Source organism: Euprymna scolopes, chromosome 1 (genome assembly GCF_053919585.1).
Source record: "Euprymna scolopes isolate OS-2025 chromosome 1, ASM5391958v1, whole genome shotgun sequence".
Classification (NCBI taxonomy): Eukaryota; Metazoa; Mollusca; class Cephalopoda; order Sepiida; family Sepiolidae; genus Euprymna; species Euprymna scolopes.
The window spans coordinates 184,741,677-184,759,676 of NC_136482.1; the positions used below are offsets into that span (position 1 = coordinate 184,741,677).

At 31.2% G+C, this 18,000-nt stretch overlaps 1 protein-coding gene across 1 annotated transcript in view; it reads right to left on the bottom strand.

Moving 5' to 3' along the window:
- Nucleotides 1-82: 82 nt before the first annotated feature.
- Nucleotides 83-18,000, bottom strand: part of LOC145278230 (eukaryotic translation initiation factor 4H-like) — a 57,329-nt gene continuing 39,411 nt past the window's right edge. Inside the window, exons 3-8 of the mRNA XM_080130521.1 lie at nt 16,627-16,675; nt 12,790-12,854; nt 11,137-11,233; nt 9,107-9,328; nt 4,729-4,968; nt 83-1,237 (exon numbers count right to left, since the gene is read on the bottom strand). Of these exons, the coding sequence (XP_079986647.1) occupies nt 4,766-4,968; nt 9,107-9,328; nt 11,137-11,233; nt 12,790-12,854; nt 16,627-16,675 (636 nt within the window). The 3' untranslated portion in view covers nt 83-1,237; nt 4,729-4,765. The remainder of the gene's footprint in view (nt 1,238-4,728; nt 4,969-9,106; nt 9,329-11,136; nt 11,234-12,789; nt 12,855-16,626; nt 16,676-18,000) is intronic.

The following is an 18,000-nucleotide window of genomic DNA, read 5'->3' on the forward strand; positions in this document are numbered from 1 at the left end:
GGAGGCTGAGGTGGGAGCCCGACAAAGAGTGATTCAAAGGAAAGAAGGAAGTGAGAGTGATATATATATATATATATATATATATATATATATATATATATATATATATATTATATATATATAAAAAAAAAAAATCCAATTCATAAAACTCTCAGAAGAAACAGGTGGTGGGAGGAGACGAGTTTGGTTGAAGTTAACATTTAGGTGGTGGTGGTGGTGGTCAAATACATCTGTTAATCACAAATGGAATCAGGAGGAGGAGGGTGAAAGAAATAGATACAAAGAGAGAGAAACAAATATATTGGTCAGAGCAGAGTTCAAATGACAGCAAACGACCTAGAAGCTCCTGGATTTGACAAATCTACTATTGCAATATGTATGATATATATATATAAACATACACACACCACACAGGTTATTGCAAATTTTAAACAAATGCATAAAATAAACTGACCACCGCAGAGTTGGCTACTGTAGCAAAAATAGACACAGCCAGAGGCCGAACAATGGACACTCCTTTGGCTTGAACCTGAGCAACCCACAATTGGTTGGATGCTGGCCAAAAAGAGTTTTTTTTTTGGATGAGCCATGCCACCCATCATTTTACCTAGTGTAGTATGGAGAGAGAGAGAAAGAGAGAGAGAGAAAGATGGGGCAATTTCTTTTTAAATGGTGCATATTTAAGGCTTGTGTGTGACCTGTAGGTAAAACAGAACAAAGTTTTGAGCAGCTTTTACTAACATACTAATGTGCAATGAAGAGGAGGAGGAGGAGTGAAGGCAGATTGAGGGAAGGGAATAGATAATAGATAGAAGGGGAAGGAGTAAAAGTAAAAGTCAGTAGAAGAGAATAAGATTTAGATTATTAATTTGTGATTGGCTAAGAAAAAATTGCTTCTGTATAGACTGACCAATCAATATGGTGGCAGGAGGAAGAGGAGTCCAAATGTTTGTCTTATTGTAATGGATAAAAAGCCTTTCCTAGTAGTAGCAGTGGTGATAATAGTAGTATAATTAGTACTGAGCCTGACCAAAAGCCACAAGGTCATTGAATTTGGTGGAATGAGAACAAACCAAAATGATAGCAGCAACAGCAGCAAGATTCTTTGGTGGTGGTGGTGGTGGTTGTACATAACTGATGGCCCGGGGAGAGGGAGCCAACCAGTAAAGATGAAGTTGGGCTTGAATGATCACGTTGTCTCCTGCTGATGCTGACACACCGACAGCCCGGTGACATCCTGGAAGAAAAAAAAGATTAGTTTACAAATAAACCAAATTGTACTGAGATAGATTGAATTTTGTTGATTAAAATATTTTTTTTTTTGAATAGAACTTTTAAAATTTTAGTTCTGGTACAGAAGTCCCCCTATATCAAAAATGAAAAATTTGTATGATGTATGCACTCTTACTCTTGACAAAATGAAAATATGATATCCCAAAAATTACTCAGATTGATCAAGTACTTTTATTTTTAAATAAGGAAACCAAATTTTATGAGTATCAGAGGAGTGACTATCTTGCTAGCCATTTTTTTTTCTTTTTTAAATTTCAAAATACTGGGGAGATAATTCAATAATAATTCATACTTTCGAGATTTATGTTGTAATGCCTACGAATTCCTATTAATTGTTTAAAAATATTTTCGTTTCATCACCGATACATACATCATATAGATTTTTAGTTTTAATACAGGGGGAATTTTGGACAAAAACCAAAATTTTGTTTTAATGCTTTTATTTATTTAAGTCATTGATTAATAAATAAAAAATTATGTGTAAGTCACTAAAAGGCGAGAAACACATAAGGTTACACAATTTTTGGTGCTTGTTAAGAAAGAGTCAACAGATTGTCTTTTTTTTTAAATACATGATTTTAAGCAATAACAGTACTTGTCATGTCAAAAATAATTATACAAAAATTACGAAAATTCATTGAGTAAAAAATTATTTATATTTAAAAGTAATTTTTATGAAAAATTAGGGAAAACTGCATTTTCTCTAGATGTAAACATTTGAACATTGCGATTACAGAGAACATACTTATCTCCCTTTTTGCCATTTTAATGGACTTTTTTTAAGACTATAGGGATGGACTTTTCTTTACTTAAAACACAATAGCAGTTGTTCTGCTCAATGAATTTTCATAATTCTTGGATATATTACTATTTTCGACATGACAATTAAGTTAGTACAGTTTTTTTTTTTTAAAACTGCATATTAAAAAAAAAATAAAAATAAAAATCGATCTGTTGACACCCAATTTTCTTTATAAATGTTTATCAATGAATAATATGTGAAAATAATCTCCTTATCTCATTTGAAAGTGATGCATAAATATAAAAACATCAATTCTATTAATAAACAACCAATCATTAATAGTTCTCAACCATTCTTTTGTCACATTTAACTAATCTATATATCTATAAAAGTGAGAATATGCGAGTTGTCATAATTAGCCAAAATTGAAAAATTGGAACATGGTGATCTGATTTTTATCTGTCAACTGTTACAAAAATGCGCATGTGTGAATCATTTACGTGATAGTTTCCATATGTTAAGAATAAGTATGTTTCAAAACACTTTTTAAACATTGCGCCAACCTGGCCTAATGGTTATTGTCTTGACTCACTGTCTTGAGGTTTTGGTTTCGATCTCAGCTCAATTTTTTTTTTTTTTTTTTTTTTTTTGAAGTGAACCATTTAGAAAAAACATAATACTCACATGCACATGTTTCAGTTTCTTTCGTTACTATATATGTTTTTTTTTTAAAGGGAATTTAACTTTAGGTTTAATACCTATGGTATTTCTGTTCATAATATATAAGAAATTTGCATGAATTAAAATACAATATTTATGCATAGTTTATGACCGGGTTATACCGGGTGGCTCGCTAGTTATAAATAAATTGTCAATTTTCATGCTGCAGTCATCTGATGCATTCCCCAGTGCTCTCCATCCAAAAAACAGACGTTAATAACTTGTAGAAAAATAAACGTCTTTATTCCTTTTTTAAAATGCTGCAACTACTAATATCACTGTTCGCGTATAGCACGAAAAAAAACTTAGCGATAACGTGGAACAGAGGGGGTGGGGTTGATGGCGTGTCTGTCCTTTCTCCTTCTGCCTGACAAGCTACCCGCTTTTGTTTATATATCAGTTTCCGATGCATCTGTGATGTCAACGACTTTACCTGTGACCACATCAATGAGTACATCCAGCCTTCGCTACCGTTGACAATTCAACGCCTGCAGGTGTTTCCCACAATGCACTGTGCGACACATCTTATAAACTAAATTATTGAGGAAGTGTGCGTTTTATTAATTTTATCATAAGAATTAAAACTCATAAAAGATATAATATTCAGTCCTGGGCATTATTAGCCAAACAGTTAAATCTATACACCAATAAAGTTGAGTTTTTTTTTCTTGCTCTGACATTGATATTAAAAGCTTACTTTTTCTATTTAACAATTATTACAACTTCTTAAATATACTAAGTCCTTGATATCTGAGTGACTATATAAAGCTTAAGGAGTGTTAATTACTTGTTTATTTTTTATGGTTTCTTATTAGATAATTTGTTTCATATAACTATTATGCTGAATTTTATTTATGCATAGTTTCTACATTCTGCATAGTTCTGTTCAATTTAAGATGAAAATATTCTGGCATACTAAAATATTTGTATATATATATATATATATATATATATATATATATATATATATATATATATATCTACATTTATAGAAGTGACCTTGCCAGTGTGTGTACGAAAAGTCTACCAAACTCTTCTCTGAATATTTGGTCTACAGAGTTGAAATTTTATATTATTTGGACTTGTAGCACACTTTTGCTTTGGTTTTTAGCCAGTCAAAATTGCTGCTAAGCGGTCAAAATTGAAAACTGGACAGTTAACCTTGGCAGAAATAGTCAACTAAATCTATCTGCATGCACAACTCTATACTCATAGGGTAAACATAATTTTCAACTATTTATATGCATATGGGCGTGGCTCAGAGGATAAAGAATCTGACTGGAAAGTTGTACGTTTTGGTTTCAATTCTAGCTGATGGCACCCAAGTCATTTTTTTTACTTTTGAAATCGCTACTATATATTGGGTATAATATAATCAGAGTTTTGGCTCTATAATATGAAATCTCCATAAATTAAAATATCATATTTAAGTTTATTTGACGACCGGGCAACGCTGGGCAGCCTCCTAGTTGGAACATAAAATTAAAATGTGTTGAGAAAAAAAAAGTTTAACAACTTTATTAAAGAATTTTGATAAAGCATTATTTCTTTTTTTTTTTTTTTTTTTTTTAAATACCTATTTTTATTTTTTATAGTAACAATAGTTTTTAATGAATAATTATATTTGTTTAAAGACGTTGAGAAACCATCTAACAGAACAAAATGCTTTCTAACATTTTGAAGACAAACTCTGGAAATAATTTTTCAACTTTTATAAAAAGCAGTGCCACATGTAAACTTTCATTCTACCTTTTTGAAAAGAATTATCCTCAATCTACGAATGATTAGCTATTTGAAGAGTTTGGTTAATAGAATTAGAACAGAAATTATTTACATTAAAGTGAGAGTAGAATAGACTAGCCAGGAATTTAACATGACCATCAACAGCCACGCAGCAGGAAAAAAAAAAAGGCGTTGATGAAAAACTCATTTTGTGTTGTGTGTGGAATGGATTAAAATATGCATCTACTTACACAGACACCCCCTGACTGCGTGGAATTAAAGGGTGATTCAATAATGTCTGCCACCATCACTTCCTTCGTTGGATTCATGCCGTTGACGATTCATCCCACCACCTGGATCTGAAGAATATTCGTCTCGGGGTTTGCCCGTGCCAAAAATAGAGACGTTCCTGCCTGTTTTTGCAATGTCATTTAAAGGTTCTTTCACCGATCGTGGAAGGAGCTTCAAGGGAACACGAGCAGCGGAAGATTCTGTTAAAAAAAAACAAAAAAACATCATACAAATCAATCAATGACAAAACAATATGAAAAAACAAGATCAGGAAATAAATTGCATGTAGATTGAAAGCTGAAAACTCCCCACAATAAAGTTAATTTTTTTCTCCGCTACAATAAATCAACCACACACAGATTTCTTAATCCTTGTCCAGAATTCCTATATTAAAAGAAAAAAAAAACAAAAAAAAACTGTATGATGTATGTACTCACGACAGAACAAAAATGCTATATTCCAAAAATCACGTAAATTGATCAAGTAGTTTTATTTTTAACTAAGAAAATCAAATGTTATGAGCAAGCAAGAAGGGACAGTCTCTCACCACAATCTTGAAGAAATAAGGGGAGATAACTCGAGTAATTCAAACCTGCAAGTTCAGTCTTATGCCATTAATTCTCATTAAAAACAATTTTCTTTACAAAAATAAAACTAATCAATCAATTTGCATGATTTTTTGTATATGATTTTTCTTTTCTTTTTTTATGAAGGATAGGTGTTTCTGGACAACCACCAATGAGAGAATTTAATTGAAACTTATGAAGTTGCATTTCTAAAAATATTTCTCCTTGATCTGCAAGTTGACATACAGAACAGAATATAGAAAGTACATTACACGAATCTAAAGAAACTGAAACTGTCATGGTAAAAAAAAAAAAAAGAAAAAAAAAGAAAATTTTAACTCAAAAACTGGTGGTACCATACTCCAATTATAGACAAAATCCATGTCTATTTTTTTCTTTCAGACACAAAAAAAAAAAAAAAAAAAAAGAAAAAAGGTAAACAGTTGTTGCAAGAATGCAAAGCAATTTCCAAAATGCATTCAAAGAAGGAGAGAGTATTGTAAATATCTGAAGAGACTTGTCACTCAGACAAATCTAATTTATAAAACCCACTATGTTTCTCAGTCTCCATATTTTTAAACTATCTATTCTGAAATTAAAAGTTGCAGAGGGGCACTAGGGTCTCAAATAATCAAATTTTTTATGGACTCTTCTTTTATGGGTCTTAACCGGTTAAAATAGTTTTTAAGAGCTCAATATTGAAAAAATTCTTCAGACATTTTGTACATTCATCTTAATTTATTTTTTAATTTTTAATCAGTTCATATGCGTGTCACGTTGGTACAGTGATAACGCCACCAGCTTGAATGCTAGTTTTGCTTTCTATTCTAGCTGATGACACCCAAAATAATTTTCGTTTTTCTTTCTTTTAAATTTTGAAATCACGACTAGAGTAATATATAAGAAATCTGGACAAATTAAAATATCATATTTAAGCGTACTTACTTTACGACCGGGCAAGCATGTGACGGCTCTTTCTCTTATCTCTTCAATTAAGAACCAGCTATGTCTGGTGCCGTGTAATAACCAGTTGACATGGCGGTCAGAAAGAGTGAACATACTGGTGTTAAATGCAAGTCAGCGACTGGTGTGGTAAAACAAAAATAAATAGCTTTCTTTTCACCTGGAAATTTTGTGTTGCAGTTCAAATTTCCTTTGCAATTGTCTATCATTCAAACATGGTAGTGTTTGAATATATGGTTAAGTGGCAGTTTTAGTCATTTAGAACTGCTTTAAAGCTTCACCGCTCACTCATTTTTCAACCAAATTTCAAACAATTATAACAATTTATAGATCACCTTCTCAGATATATTGTAAAAAAAAAAATTATTTTTCAATTTTCGTTCAGTAAAACAAAACAAGTTATGATGAATTCAGTTGTGTTCAAAGTTGTAAAAATTTGTAAGGAGGTGAGTGACACTTTGCATGACAGGTTTCCATAGCAACCAGTAGCTTCAGCGACTACTGTTACTACTAATTCACTGCTGTCGCGAAAAGAGAAGTAACACGTGAAACAGAGAGAATGAAAGCAGACAAGTCCCATACAGTGTTCTATATATGTGTATGTTATGTTTATGGAGGCAAAGAAATCAGACTGAATTTAAACAAAAAACAAGTAAATTTACTGGAAGCCTGCAAAAATCATGGATTACAATAGAAAAATGCGAACACGAAAAGTAATATGGTTAAGCTTAAACACGGAAAAGAAAAGGACTATTTGTTAAAACTGGAAAAGAAACGGACAAGATATTCTAGTAAAAAATATAAATTTATAACTTAAAATATTGCAGCATTAAGAATTGATTATATAATATTAAACTGAATTTTTAAAAAAATTCTTAATGCTGCAATATTTGAAGTTATAAATTTATTATATTTTTACTAGAATGTCTTGTCCTTTTCTTTTCCAGTTTTAACAACTAGTCCTTTACTTTTCCATGTTTAAGCTTAACTATATTACTTTTCATGCTTGCATTTTTCTATCGTAATATACAATGTTTGGGTTCGTTACAGAGTACAAAAATGTTCCAGTAGGAGAGTTGAATGGCCATGTTGGAAAAATCTCTCGTGGTTTCATGGAGGAAATGAATATGGTGATAGGATTACAGAAGAAAAAATCTTGAATCATGTCTGTTGCAAATATTTTTTTTTTTTTTTAAGAAAACCATTATTACATATGAATTTAGAATAAAAACTTATTTGTTGGTATGCGATATGATCATGTTGACACACTGGTTTTTTGTTACATCACCAAAGTTAAGCAACGTTGAGTCTGGTCAGTACCAGATGAGTGAACAATTTGGGAATTCCAGGCGATGTTATGTAGAAGGACGTTGATATCTCCCTGCAAATGTTGCAAAATCCCAATATCACCATCTCCCCTAACGGGGATATACATGTGACTGGAGACCACTTGTGAATTTCATACTCCCATGGAACTTTCTCTTTTGGAGGAAGCCAGTTAAATCCACATGCTTTTTCCATTTTTTTCCCATGCAATATGAGAAAAATAACTGGAGAAGAAATTGTGGCAGAGCATCAACCTATTATTTTAAAATTTATTGAATAAAATCCATACGGTAAAGGTTATCTCGGGGAGAATGTATTTAGAGATGAAATGTATGATTGTCTGGTTAGCATTTACACTTCAGAAAGTGTGGAAGAACAGTGGAACAGGTTGAAGGATAAACTGTTGACGGTAACAGATCAGATCTGTGATTGGACGAATCTGCGCTAGTGTGATATGGTAGTGGTGTGAGAAAGTCGACGAACATTTCAAAGTGAAAATGAAGGAGTGGAGAAGCGGTTTAGTGAATAATGATTTGTCTCTGGTGGAGAAATAAAGGAAGAAGAACAATCTACAAAGATGGAGGTTGAACAAGCTAGATTTTCAGTTATTCTATGAAAGAATGAGCAGAAGAATGAAGTATTCAGGATAACCAAAGAGATAACAGATTGATCCTGTTTAAGAGAAATGCATTTGAAATGAAAGTGGGGTGTTATTATGACAAGTTGTTGAATACAGAGGCATAGAAAATATCAGGAGTTGCACAAGCAGAATCTGGACCAACCGTAAGAATTGAGAAAGAAATGGCGTGGGAATTTGTAAAATGAAAGAAAGGATGTAATTAGTCTAATGATTTCCAGCCTGGGAACGAAATAAGCATTTCTGTATAGCGGACTTGTTATATGTTATACTAAAACGCAGTCTGGTGTTGCCTGCTAGTAAGATACGCTTAAATATGATATCTTAATATATGCAGATTTCATATTTATTATTATAGATCCAATTCTCTTGATTATTATATTGTACCTAATATATAGTAGTCTTTTTCAGCACTCCCTTATAACATCATCAATAAAAATTAAGAAAGCAATCACAATTTAGTATTGTTTAATACATATATTCAGTTATAAGAAAATAGAACTACTTCTGTAATTTATACCACTGTTTTTATATTAATATATAGTAAATATTTCATTTTAGAAATGATGGCATGTTAAAAATCTTGTTGCTTGAATTCTTCAAACTGATATAAATAATGTGTTAGCATATTTCATAATAGCTCTATTTGATTTCAATAAGCAACTATTGAGCTGATATTAATAACTACAGTATTTGAATTATTAAAATACCTCTTTTTGGAATTTACCTGTATTTATTATGATTGTTTTTTTATAAATATTATTCTATTATACATTATACTCTACTTCAGTTGAAATAAGTAACAATAAATTTTGAGATATATATGTGCATGCACACATTACTTACCAGCGGACGGTTCTGAAAACTCTAAGGAGTCTCCACTGTTGCGCCGCGGGCGAGAGCCAGGTCCGGAACCATATGCTCGTCTGTTGTCAGGTCGATCATAACCATAACGACCAGGGGGACCACCACCATAGGATCTTGGTGGACTTCCACCACGGCGGTCATCACGGTAGTCATTTCTACCACCTCCTCGGCTAGAATAACCGCCTCCTCCACCATATCCACCTGCAAAAATAAAAAATGTAAGTATTAAAAAAAAAAAAAAAAAAAATCGTTTTTCTTTTTGCAACAATCACCGAATAAGCACTTTAATACATATTCTTAAATGATAGAAATAATTTGAAAAATGGATCCATTAAAAAATAATATCAATCATATTTCATGAAATGTTTCAGATGCCGAGAGTCTGAATGGATATTGTGTTCATTTATGTTTCATCATATTTATTAATGATGTCTTGCTCCACATGAGCTAGTGAGGATCATCCTCTTTCCATAGGGAAAATAAGATGTTTGAAAAAGTGTGTGCTAGCTAATCATGTTCAAACATGACATAGCATCAATTCAAGATGGAGTCTGTCACAACATTTTAAGAAAAAACAAAAAACAAGACCTGTAAAACCAAATTTAGAACTACCCTGCTCTGTTTCATCAGATGTATTATTTATTCACAGCAAGATTTTTCCAGCATTGACAATTGATGTGCATTTTAAAATTTATGAGTGTCATCTGTGAGTTCGAAATTCTTTGTTGCCACAATTATAGCCCTGTTAAAGGGTTATAAGGAAACAATGTTGGAATAAGTATTACAAAAACATACAAAAACGTCTGACAAACAACCTAAAGATGGTTCACCAGATATTGACTTTAACATTGCGGCTTGTTCTTCTGGTATTTGAGATTTTTCTGTCTTTCTAATTTAGTTAATACCCTGCGTCAAGTGTAAGAATCTTTTGCTGATACCAATCCTTGTACGTTTATCAGGCATTTAAAATCGTCAGCAATTAGTTCTGCAAGTTTAACATAGTCGCAATGATCATTGACTATTAATGCAAATGTTAAATAGTCCTTGTCATCTTTTTTGGTTAAATTTATATATTTCCTGTGTTTATGAATTAACTAATCTAGGTGCCCGGAGTTGCCTGGGTGATTGGAGGTGTGTGTTGAGCTAAAAAAGTGATAGTAGACAGGCAGGCTCGAACCCGTGACGTGAAGGCGGAAAAGAAAGTGAAAGAAAATCTGACGTCTTACCGCTACTCCATGACGTGACCGGAAGTTCGAAACGTTAAAATTAGGCAAAGTCAATCCAACCGATACAATGACTTGCAGAAAAGCAATCCCTCCTTGCAGAAAACTGCCCAGTTGAGGTTGAAGGAATTAATGTTTTTAGCCAATTTTTCAATAAACATCTAGCTTCACAAGGATACCGATCTTGTGAAAATCCATCACCTCTGTCAAAAGTTTTAGGCAGACATACAAACATACATGATGATGAGTGCAACGTCTTGTCAAACGAATGCCACTCCCTCAGACACTTAAAGTCCATGAGCCCAAAAATGACTTCCATCGCCACAGGACCATTTTTATAGACAAATGCCTGAGGTAGTATCTATACACAGATGACGTTACAGGGTCTTAGCTTTGTATGACAGCTAAGTCTCTCTCAAACATACATACATTTAAACAGACAAGGGAGATTTATATTACAGATGATGTTTTCAAGGTGAACAGTTCTGTTAAGTTTTACAGTTTAAGAAAATCCCAAGTCACACTCATTTGGCAGTAAAATGTAATCAACAAAGTTGTTAAAATAACCTCTTCTGCATCATTTTATACTATACACAATATGACGTAGTCATGTTGACCCATAGGTTTTCATTAGATCACTGAAGTTAAGCAATGTTGAGCCTGGTCAGTAGCAGATGGGTAACGATTTGGGAATACCAGGTGCTGCATGTAGGAAGATATCGACATTTCCAGCAGTTCGTACATCACAATCCATTTTTATGATTTAACACAAACAAAAAAATTCACCTTGTGCTCCTCCACGACCTCCTCGACCACCAAATGAACCCTTGTCTCGTTGGCGGCCTTCAGCTATATCTACCCGTAAACTGCGGTCTTCAAATATCTGAAAAAATAAGGAATAGATGTATTCATTTAAGCATTTAGAAAATCTCATAAATAATGGTGGCTCAACAAAATTGGCATAAGGTTCTCATCTGAAGCTCAGGCAAAAACCAGGTTGGAGGAGGCCATGAGTGTGAAGAGGGGGGGGAGTTCTGTGCCTGCTGTGTTCAAGTAAATAAACTAGTATTCTTTCAGGGATTTTACGCACAACAATTGTTTTACTATTTTGATTTAGAACAATTTATAAACAATATCCTTTGCATATATTTATTGCAATTCAAACATGAAATCCAATGCAATATTCATCAATTTTTATTCAAGTTATATCAACATGTTTATTTTTAGAATCTATTGTTGCTTATAATATAAGTAATTACGTATATTCCTAATCACCCCCCCCCCTCCCCCACGAGGGCAGAGTTAGACATGGTTAATGTGAAGAAAATCCAGCTCACAGAAAGGGAGCGACTGGATTGGGACAAAAACAATAATATCTCAATTTACAAGAATTTCTCCTCCAATGACCAAGTACAAATTAAGCACAAGGCCATTAAAAAGTGGGGAGTAGGGATGTTCGTTTGTTTCTTTTTCACAAGCAATAACTTAATATATTTTTTATAGTTAAAGCATGCCTTTATATTTCCTTGGGAAAGACAGAGACAGGTATTGCTGGTTTTAATTATAAAATAAAAATGACTTTACATTTATGATTAACTTGTTTTTATCACAAAAAGTACATTTACTGATAAAAAAATGTTTCCTTTACTCATCAGACAAAAAGCGTAATATACATTTTTGCTCTGTCATTTACTAAGATGATAATTTGAATTTAATATTTATTCTAAATAGTAAACATCAGCCAAAGAATGAAAGAGATGAGTAGAAAGAATTGGAGAAAATATTGTATTGTTGAAACTTTAAACATAGGTTTTTATAGTCTTCACAACCACATGTACAAAAATAAATTTTTTTCTGAAGATGCAGGGAAAGCGATCATTTGGATTAGTTCCAATTAAAAACTAATGAGATCCTCGTAGGTACTTCGACATTGGATTAAAATAGACTTTGAGGTAAAAGTAAGTATTGGATGATCCCCGCTCCCTCAAAATTAGGACATCAGCAATTAAAAGGTTACACCCAGGAACCAATCATCTTGAGCTTCGTTTAAATGTTATTTGACCTGTGAAATGAATGTAAAACTTCTATGGATTAAGAAAAATATATTGTTTGAGACTGGTATAGGGTTTAAAAGGAAATTTTTTTGAAAAAACTATTTAGGTCTAGCTCCAAAATTGGCTAAGATCCTATTGGAAAGATAATGCACCTTCAATTTAACTATCTTTTATCATGAAATAGTATTCCAGAGCACTGGTGAACTTTTTCCCCTCATATTTGTTATCTTAATTAATGCAATGTTCATTTCTACAAATTCATAATCTGGGTCTACTGTATCAGAATCCCCTACTGAGACCTCATTACTAAATGTTAAAAATTATATTTAAGACAAAATTTAGATTTATTACACAACTTTTTGACACAACAAAAAGTTATACTCACTGCACCATCAAAAGAAAGGGCTTCTTTGAGATTCTCCAGATGTTCAAATTCAACATAAGCAAAACCTGAGTTAAAAAAATAAATAAATAAAAAAAAAAAATTGGTTTGTCAAAAATGTTAATGACCACAAAAAATGGTTTACTTTGAACTATTTACAATAAAGTTTTCTTTATTTGATTTGTATTTTAACCAAAGAAAGAAAAAAAATCCTTTAAAATTGTTTTTAATTGACAAATATTTTATTCATGTTGTCACACACAATGTGTAGGCAAATTAGCATTTCATAAGCCGAACATATTTCATTAATTGTATTTAGACGAGCAGAGATTATTTTGTCATATTGTATTTTCTCCTCAAACAGCCCGAGAGGAAAAATGACATGGGCCATTTCTTGTTAACCTACCCTTACCCAGGGACAGAAAGAAGGTAAAGACGGAGAGAGAGATAAGAGAAAATGATAATACTCTTACTCGTCTCAAACTTTGTATTCAAACGAGTGTATAAATACATGTTGTTGACAAACAAGATTTCAGTTTGATATAGACCAGAAATTGCACTGCCAAGGACTATTGGATTCTAAATCGCTGAAAACAAACTCTCAGATCACAAGTTTGTTACTGTCTTTGCACTGAAGATTGTATTTTGATATCATACATGAGAATTGTATGACACGATGATCCAGAACTTAAAGGAATTTGGAAGCATTTAAACTAAATTTTAAATTTGTAGCTCATCCTTATCATCCAAACACGGTTAAGTGGCAGTTTTAGTCATTTAGAACTGATTTAAAGCTTCACTGCTCACTCATTTTTTGACCAAATTTCAAACAATTATTAAAGTTTATAGATCACCTTCTCAGCTATATTGCAAAAATCTTTTTTTAATTTTCGTTCAGTAAGACAAAAGTTATGATGAATTTACTGGTGTTCAAAATTGTAAAAAACATAAGTGAGTGATGTCTTTATGATTGGTTTCCATAACCACAACGTTGCTTCAGTGACTGTTGTTGCTACCAATTCACTGCTCTTGCAAAAAGAGAAGTAACAAGTGAAATAGAGAATAAAAGGGAGATAATGGGGGGGGGGTTTATTGAAAGCAGAGGAGTGCTGTACATTGTTATTACATATGTGTATGTTATGTTTATGGGGGTAAAAAATAAGACTGAAATTAAACAAAGAACAAGTGAATTTACTGGAAGCCTGGAAAAATCATGGATTATAATAGAAAAATGTGAGCATGAAAAGTAGTATGGTTAAGCCAGGACTCTATGGACAAATTTATCTTTAGTTGACCTTTGACAACTAAATATTTTTATTTACTAGCCAAATAGAAAAGTTACTAGCTAAACCTACATGATTTTAAGAGTATGACATCTTTGTTTCATGACGTATGTACAACCTAAATATTTTTCTGTATTTTTTTTTTTTTTTAGAGTAATTCTAAATATACAACAAATTTTATGTTGATATTTGAAGACAAACATTCTAATTTCTCGAAGTGATATTTTTTAAACAGCCTTTTGTAAAAAAAAAAAAAAATAAGAAAAAAAGAGTATATTGTTCTATTAAACTTTTATTGTTTAAATAATTTAACTTTGTTCGTTTTATAAAAAAAAAAAAAAAAAAGGTTGAAAATATATTTTTCACTCAGTAATGAGCTTTGGAAGATAGTCAGTGAAAGAAATACAATCGCCAAAAGATAAGCGTTTCATTATTTCTAGTACCCACTTAAAAAAAAAAAGAAGCTCACTCGCAAATACGACTGTTTCATTCACAATGTAGAGCCCTGTAAGCTTAAACACGGAAAAGTAAAGGACTAGTTGTTAAAACAGGAAAAGAAAAGGACAAGATATTCTAGTAAAAAACACAAATTAATAACATTATATAATCAATTCTTAATACTGCAATATTTTAAGTTATAAATTTATATTTTTTACTAGAATATCTTGTCCTTTTCTTTTTCAGTTTTAACAAACTTTACTTTTCCATGTTTAAACTTAACCATATTACTTTTCATGTTCACATTTTTATATTGTAATTAACAAATTGAAATCTTTGGAAGCTATTTACACTGAATTTTATAATTAGAAAGGAAAACGACTTAACAAAATGAATTATAGCTTTATAAAAATTTGGTTCAATTAATAATCTAATCACCAAATGATATACCGTAACAAATTTGACTTTCAAAATCCTATTTAAATATATAAAAAAAAAAAAAATACATTTAGTAAAAAAAAAAAAAAAAAAAAGAAAAAAAAGCATGATTAAAAATAGGGTGTGTGTGTGTGCAAAAAACAAACTAAAATAATTCCCCGGTAATTCAGTTTTTTTATTTTTTTATATGTACTAACAACCAAGTTGTAGTCACCTGGAAATCCTGGGTATTATGTTCTATAGCCAGGTTGTTCTTAGAAATAAACTTTGCTCACGCCAGTTTTGTTTAGCTTTTAGGTACACTGAGGAAGAAAGGAAACTTATTTACAGTGGTGGAAGCTAGTGAGTTTTTGTTGTGAATGTTTTACAGGAAGAAAAACCATACACTGGAGCTCAGTTGAGCATCTACTATGAAAATAACAATAGAGTAGAATGTATATATAAATAGCATAATAATAAATCTTTCATTCTTTCGTTAAGTAAAAAAAATATTTAAGCTTAGCAGCTCAGCCCGTCTTTGCTTGGGCCCTATTCACTGTTCATAAATTGCCCCAGGTGTGAATACACTTTATGTAAGATTTCAAATGTTTAGACCAAAATTTGTCTAATTTTGTAGAGACCACACCTAAATTTAAAAAAAAACAACTTTTACCTAAATTTTGACCCCTTAACATTTATCATTTTGGTCTCAAATCAAAATACAAAAGTTTTATTCATGTCCAAGTTACCTACATCTAAAATTTCAAGTCTTTAAGCCCAAAATTAACTGAGGAATTTGGTAGAATCTGCAAAGGTCAACTCTTAACTTTAACCTTTTGGCAACCAAATTTTCGCCCCAAAAGTGATTAAAATGCTTGCCGCATGTCTGATTATCCGTTATGTATAAATTTCAAATCTTTAAACCCAAAATTGGCTGAATAGTTTGCTAGACATCACAAAGGTTAAATCTTTTACCCCTTGGCAGCTCAAATTTTCGACCCAAACCAATTAAAAAGATTGCCCTATCTTTGAATACCCTTTATGTAAAATTTACAGTTTGTTAGGATCAGAAATTGGCTGGGTAATTTGGTAGAGACTGCAAAGGTCCAAATTTTTTAAAACTTTGACCCCTTAACACTACTTTTTTGGGATTCAAACTAAATTAACAAGTTTGATCCATGTCCAAATAACCTACATTTAAAATTTCAAGTGTTTAGACACGAAATTGGCAGAAGAGTTTGGTAGTTTTCAAAGGTCAAATCATTGAACTTTGACCCCTTGATAGCCGAAAACCGATTTAAAAGATTTTCCCAAATCTCAATACTCCTTATGTCAAATCTCGAGCCCCTAGACCGAAAATTGACAGAGTTATTTGGCAGGGAAATGTACACAACACAGACATTTTCACTTTTATAGATATATAGATTATCAAGTTTTACTCCTTTATTCAAGGAAGTTTCTAAAGAAACAAATACTCTTTATAATAAAGAAAAATGCTTTCATACAAAAAACTTTGCAGGTAATGGGTTGTTTCAAAATTAAACTCTTTAATTTTATATTTAAATGAAAATTTTTGAACTACAAATTATTAAATAAAAATAGTTCCAGTTCATGAAGAAACAGGAGTTTATAATATACAAGCACACAATAAGATTGTGTATCCATTTTGTAAAATTTCAGATGACACGACGGATATATTTACCTTTGAATTTATCTGTTTCCTTATCTCTGACCAATCGTACACTCCGTACCTAAAGAGGGAGAAAACAAATATATAAGTAAACTATCTGTACAGAAAAAAGAAAAGAGTGGCAAGGATCAAACATATCTTTTAATGAATTTAATGAAAACAATTTAATCAACCTTCAAATTATAATGTGGATCATTACTTTCTGGAATCCTACTTATTCTTTCTTTGAGGACATGACAACCATTTAATATGGAAAAAATATGTATCTATTAAAATAATATATTGGGTAAAAATTTAAATATAAGAAAATATAGGTATTTAAAATATTTGAAACATTGAAAATCACAAAGCAGCATAGATATAGAGACAAGGAATATTAAAGGTTGGTAAAAAATTAGTTCTATCAACAGTTTGAGTAGAGTTTTGTTTATATATTAGTCCTCGCACGAAGGAGCAGGGCACAAAATGTTTTAAATAATAATAATAGAATAACAATAATAAAGACTTTCGCTGGCGAGGATTACTATTGACCGTAACCAATTATACATTCCTTTTGAAATTTTCATCTCTATTTTTCTCGTTATGTACTGAATATTTGTTAATGAAATCTATATGAAATATGTTCCTTATTAAATTTTAAAGATTTTCTATCCTGAAAGAAGTTTAAAAAAATCTAATCTAAAAAAGTTATTTTAAAGTTTTTGTTAAAAAGAAAATTCAGATTTTCTCATTATTAAGACCTGTATTACAAAGAGAGGGTTGCAAAAAAGGAGTTGTGGTATGAGGAGAAATACAAACTGAAACAGAGAGAATATTCAGACCTGTAATAATACAAAGATGGGGTTGCAAAAATGAGTTGTGGGGTGAGTAGAAATACAAACTGAAATAGAGAGAAGGAGAGTTTTAAAATATAATCTTAAAAAGATAAGATACAAGTTAGAAAAGCATTTCATCCAAGGCATGAAAATTGTTAAACAAAATGTTTTTACTATAGGCTTTAAAAATAAAGGTACAAGATTCAATTTGAAATTTATTTATCTTCAAAGTGCACTTTTATATATTTTACGAAGTAAGATATAAAAATTTAATTTAAATTGAATCAAATTACCTTGGACATATTTTATGTAATGTACATTTTGTTGCAATTTAAAAACATTATCTTTCATCTAGCAATTAATGATATAGATATAAAATTTTCAATGATTTTTTTTTTTTTAAAGTGCAACAGAATGAACATTACATAAAATAAATCAAAGGTAATTTTTTGATTCAATTTAAATTAAACTTTTATACCTTACTTTGTAAAATTTATAAAAGTGCACTTTGAAGATAAAATTTCAAATTGAATCTTGTACCTTTATTTTTAAATTTTTTTTTATTGTAAAA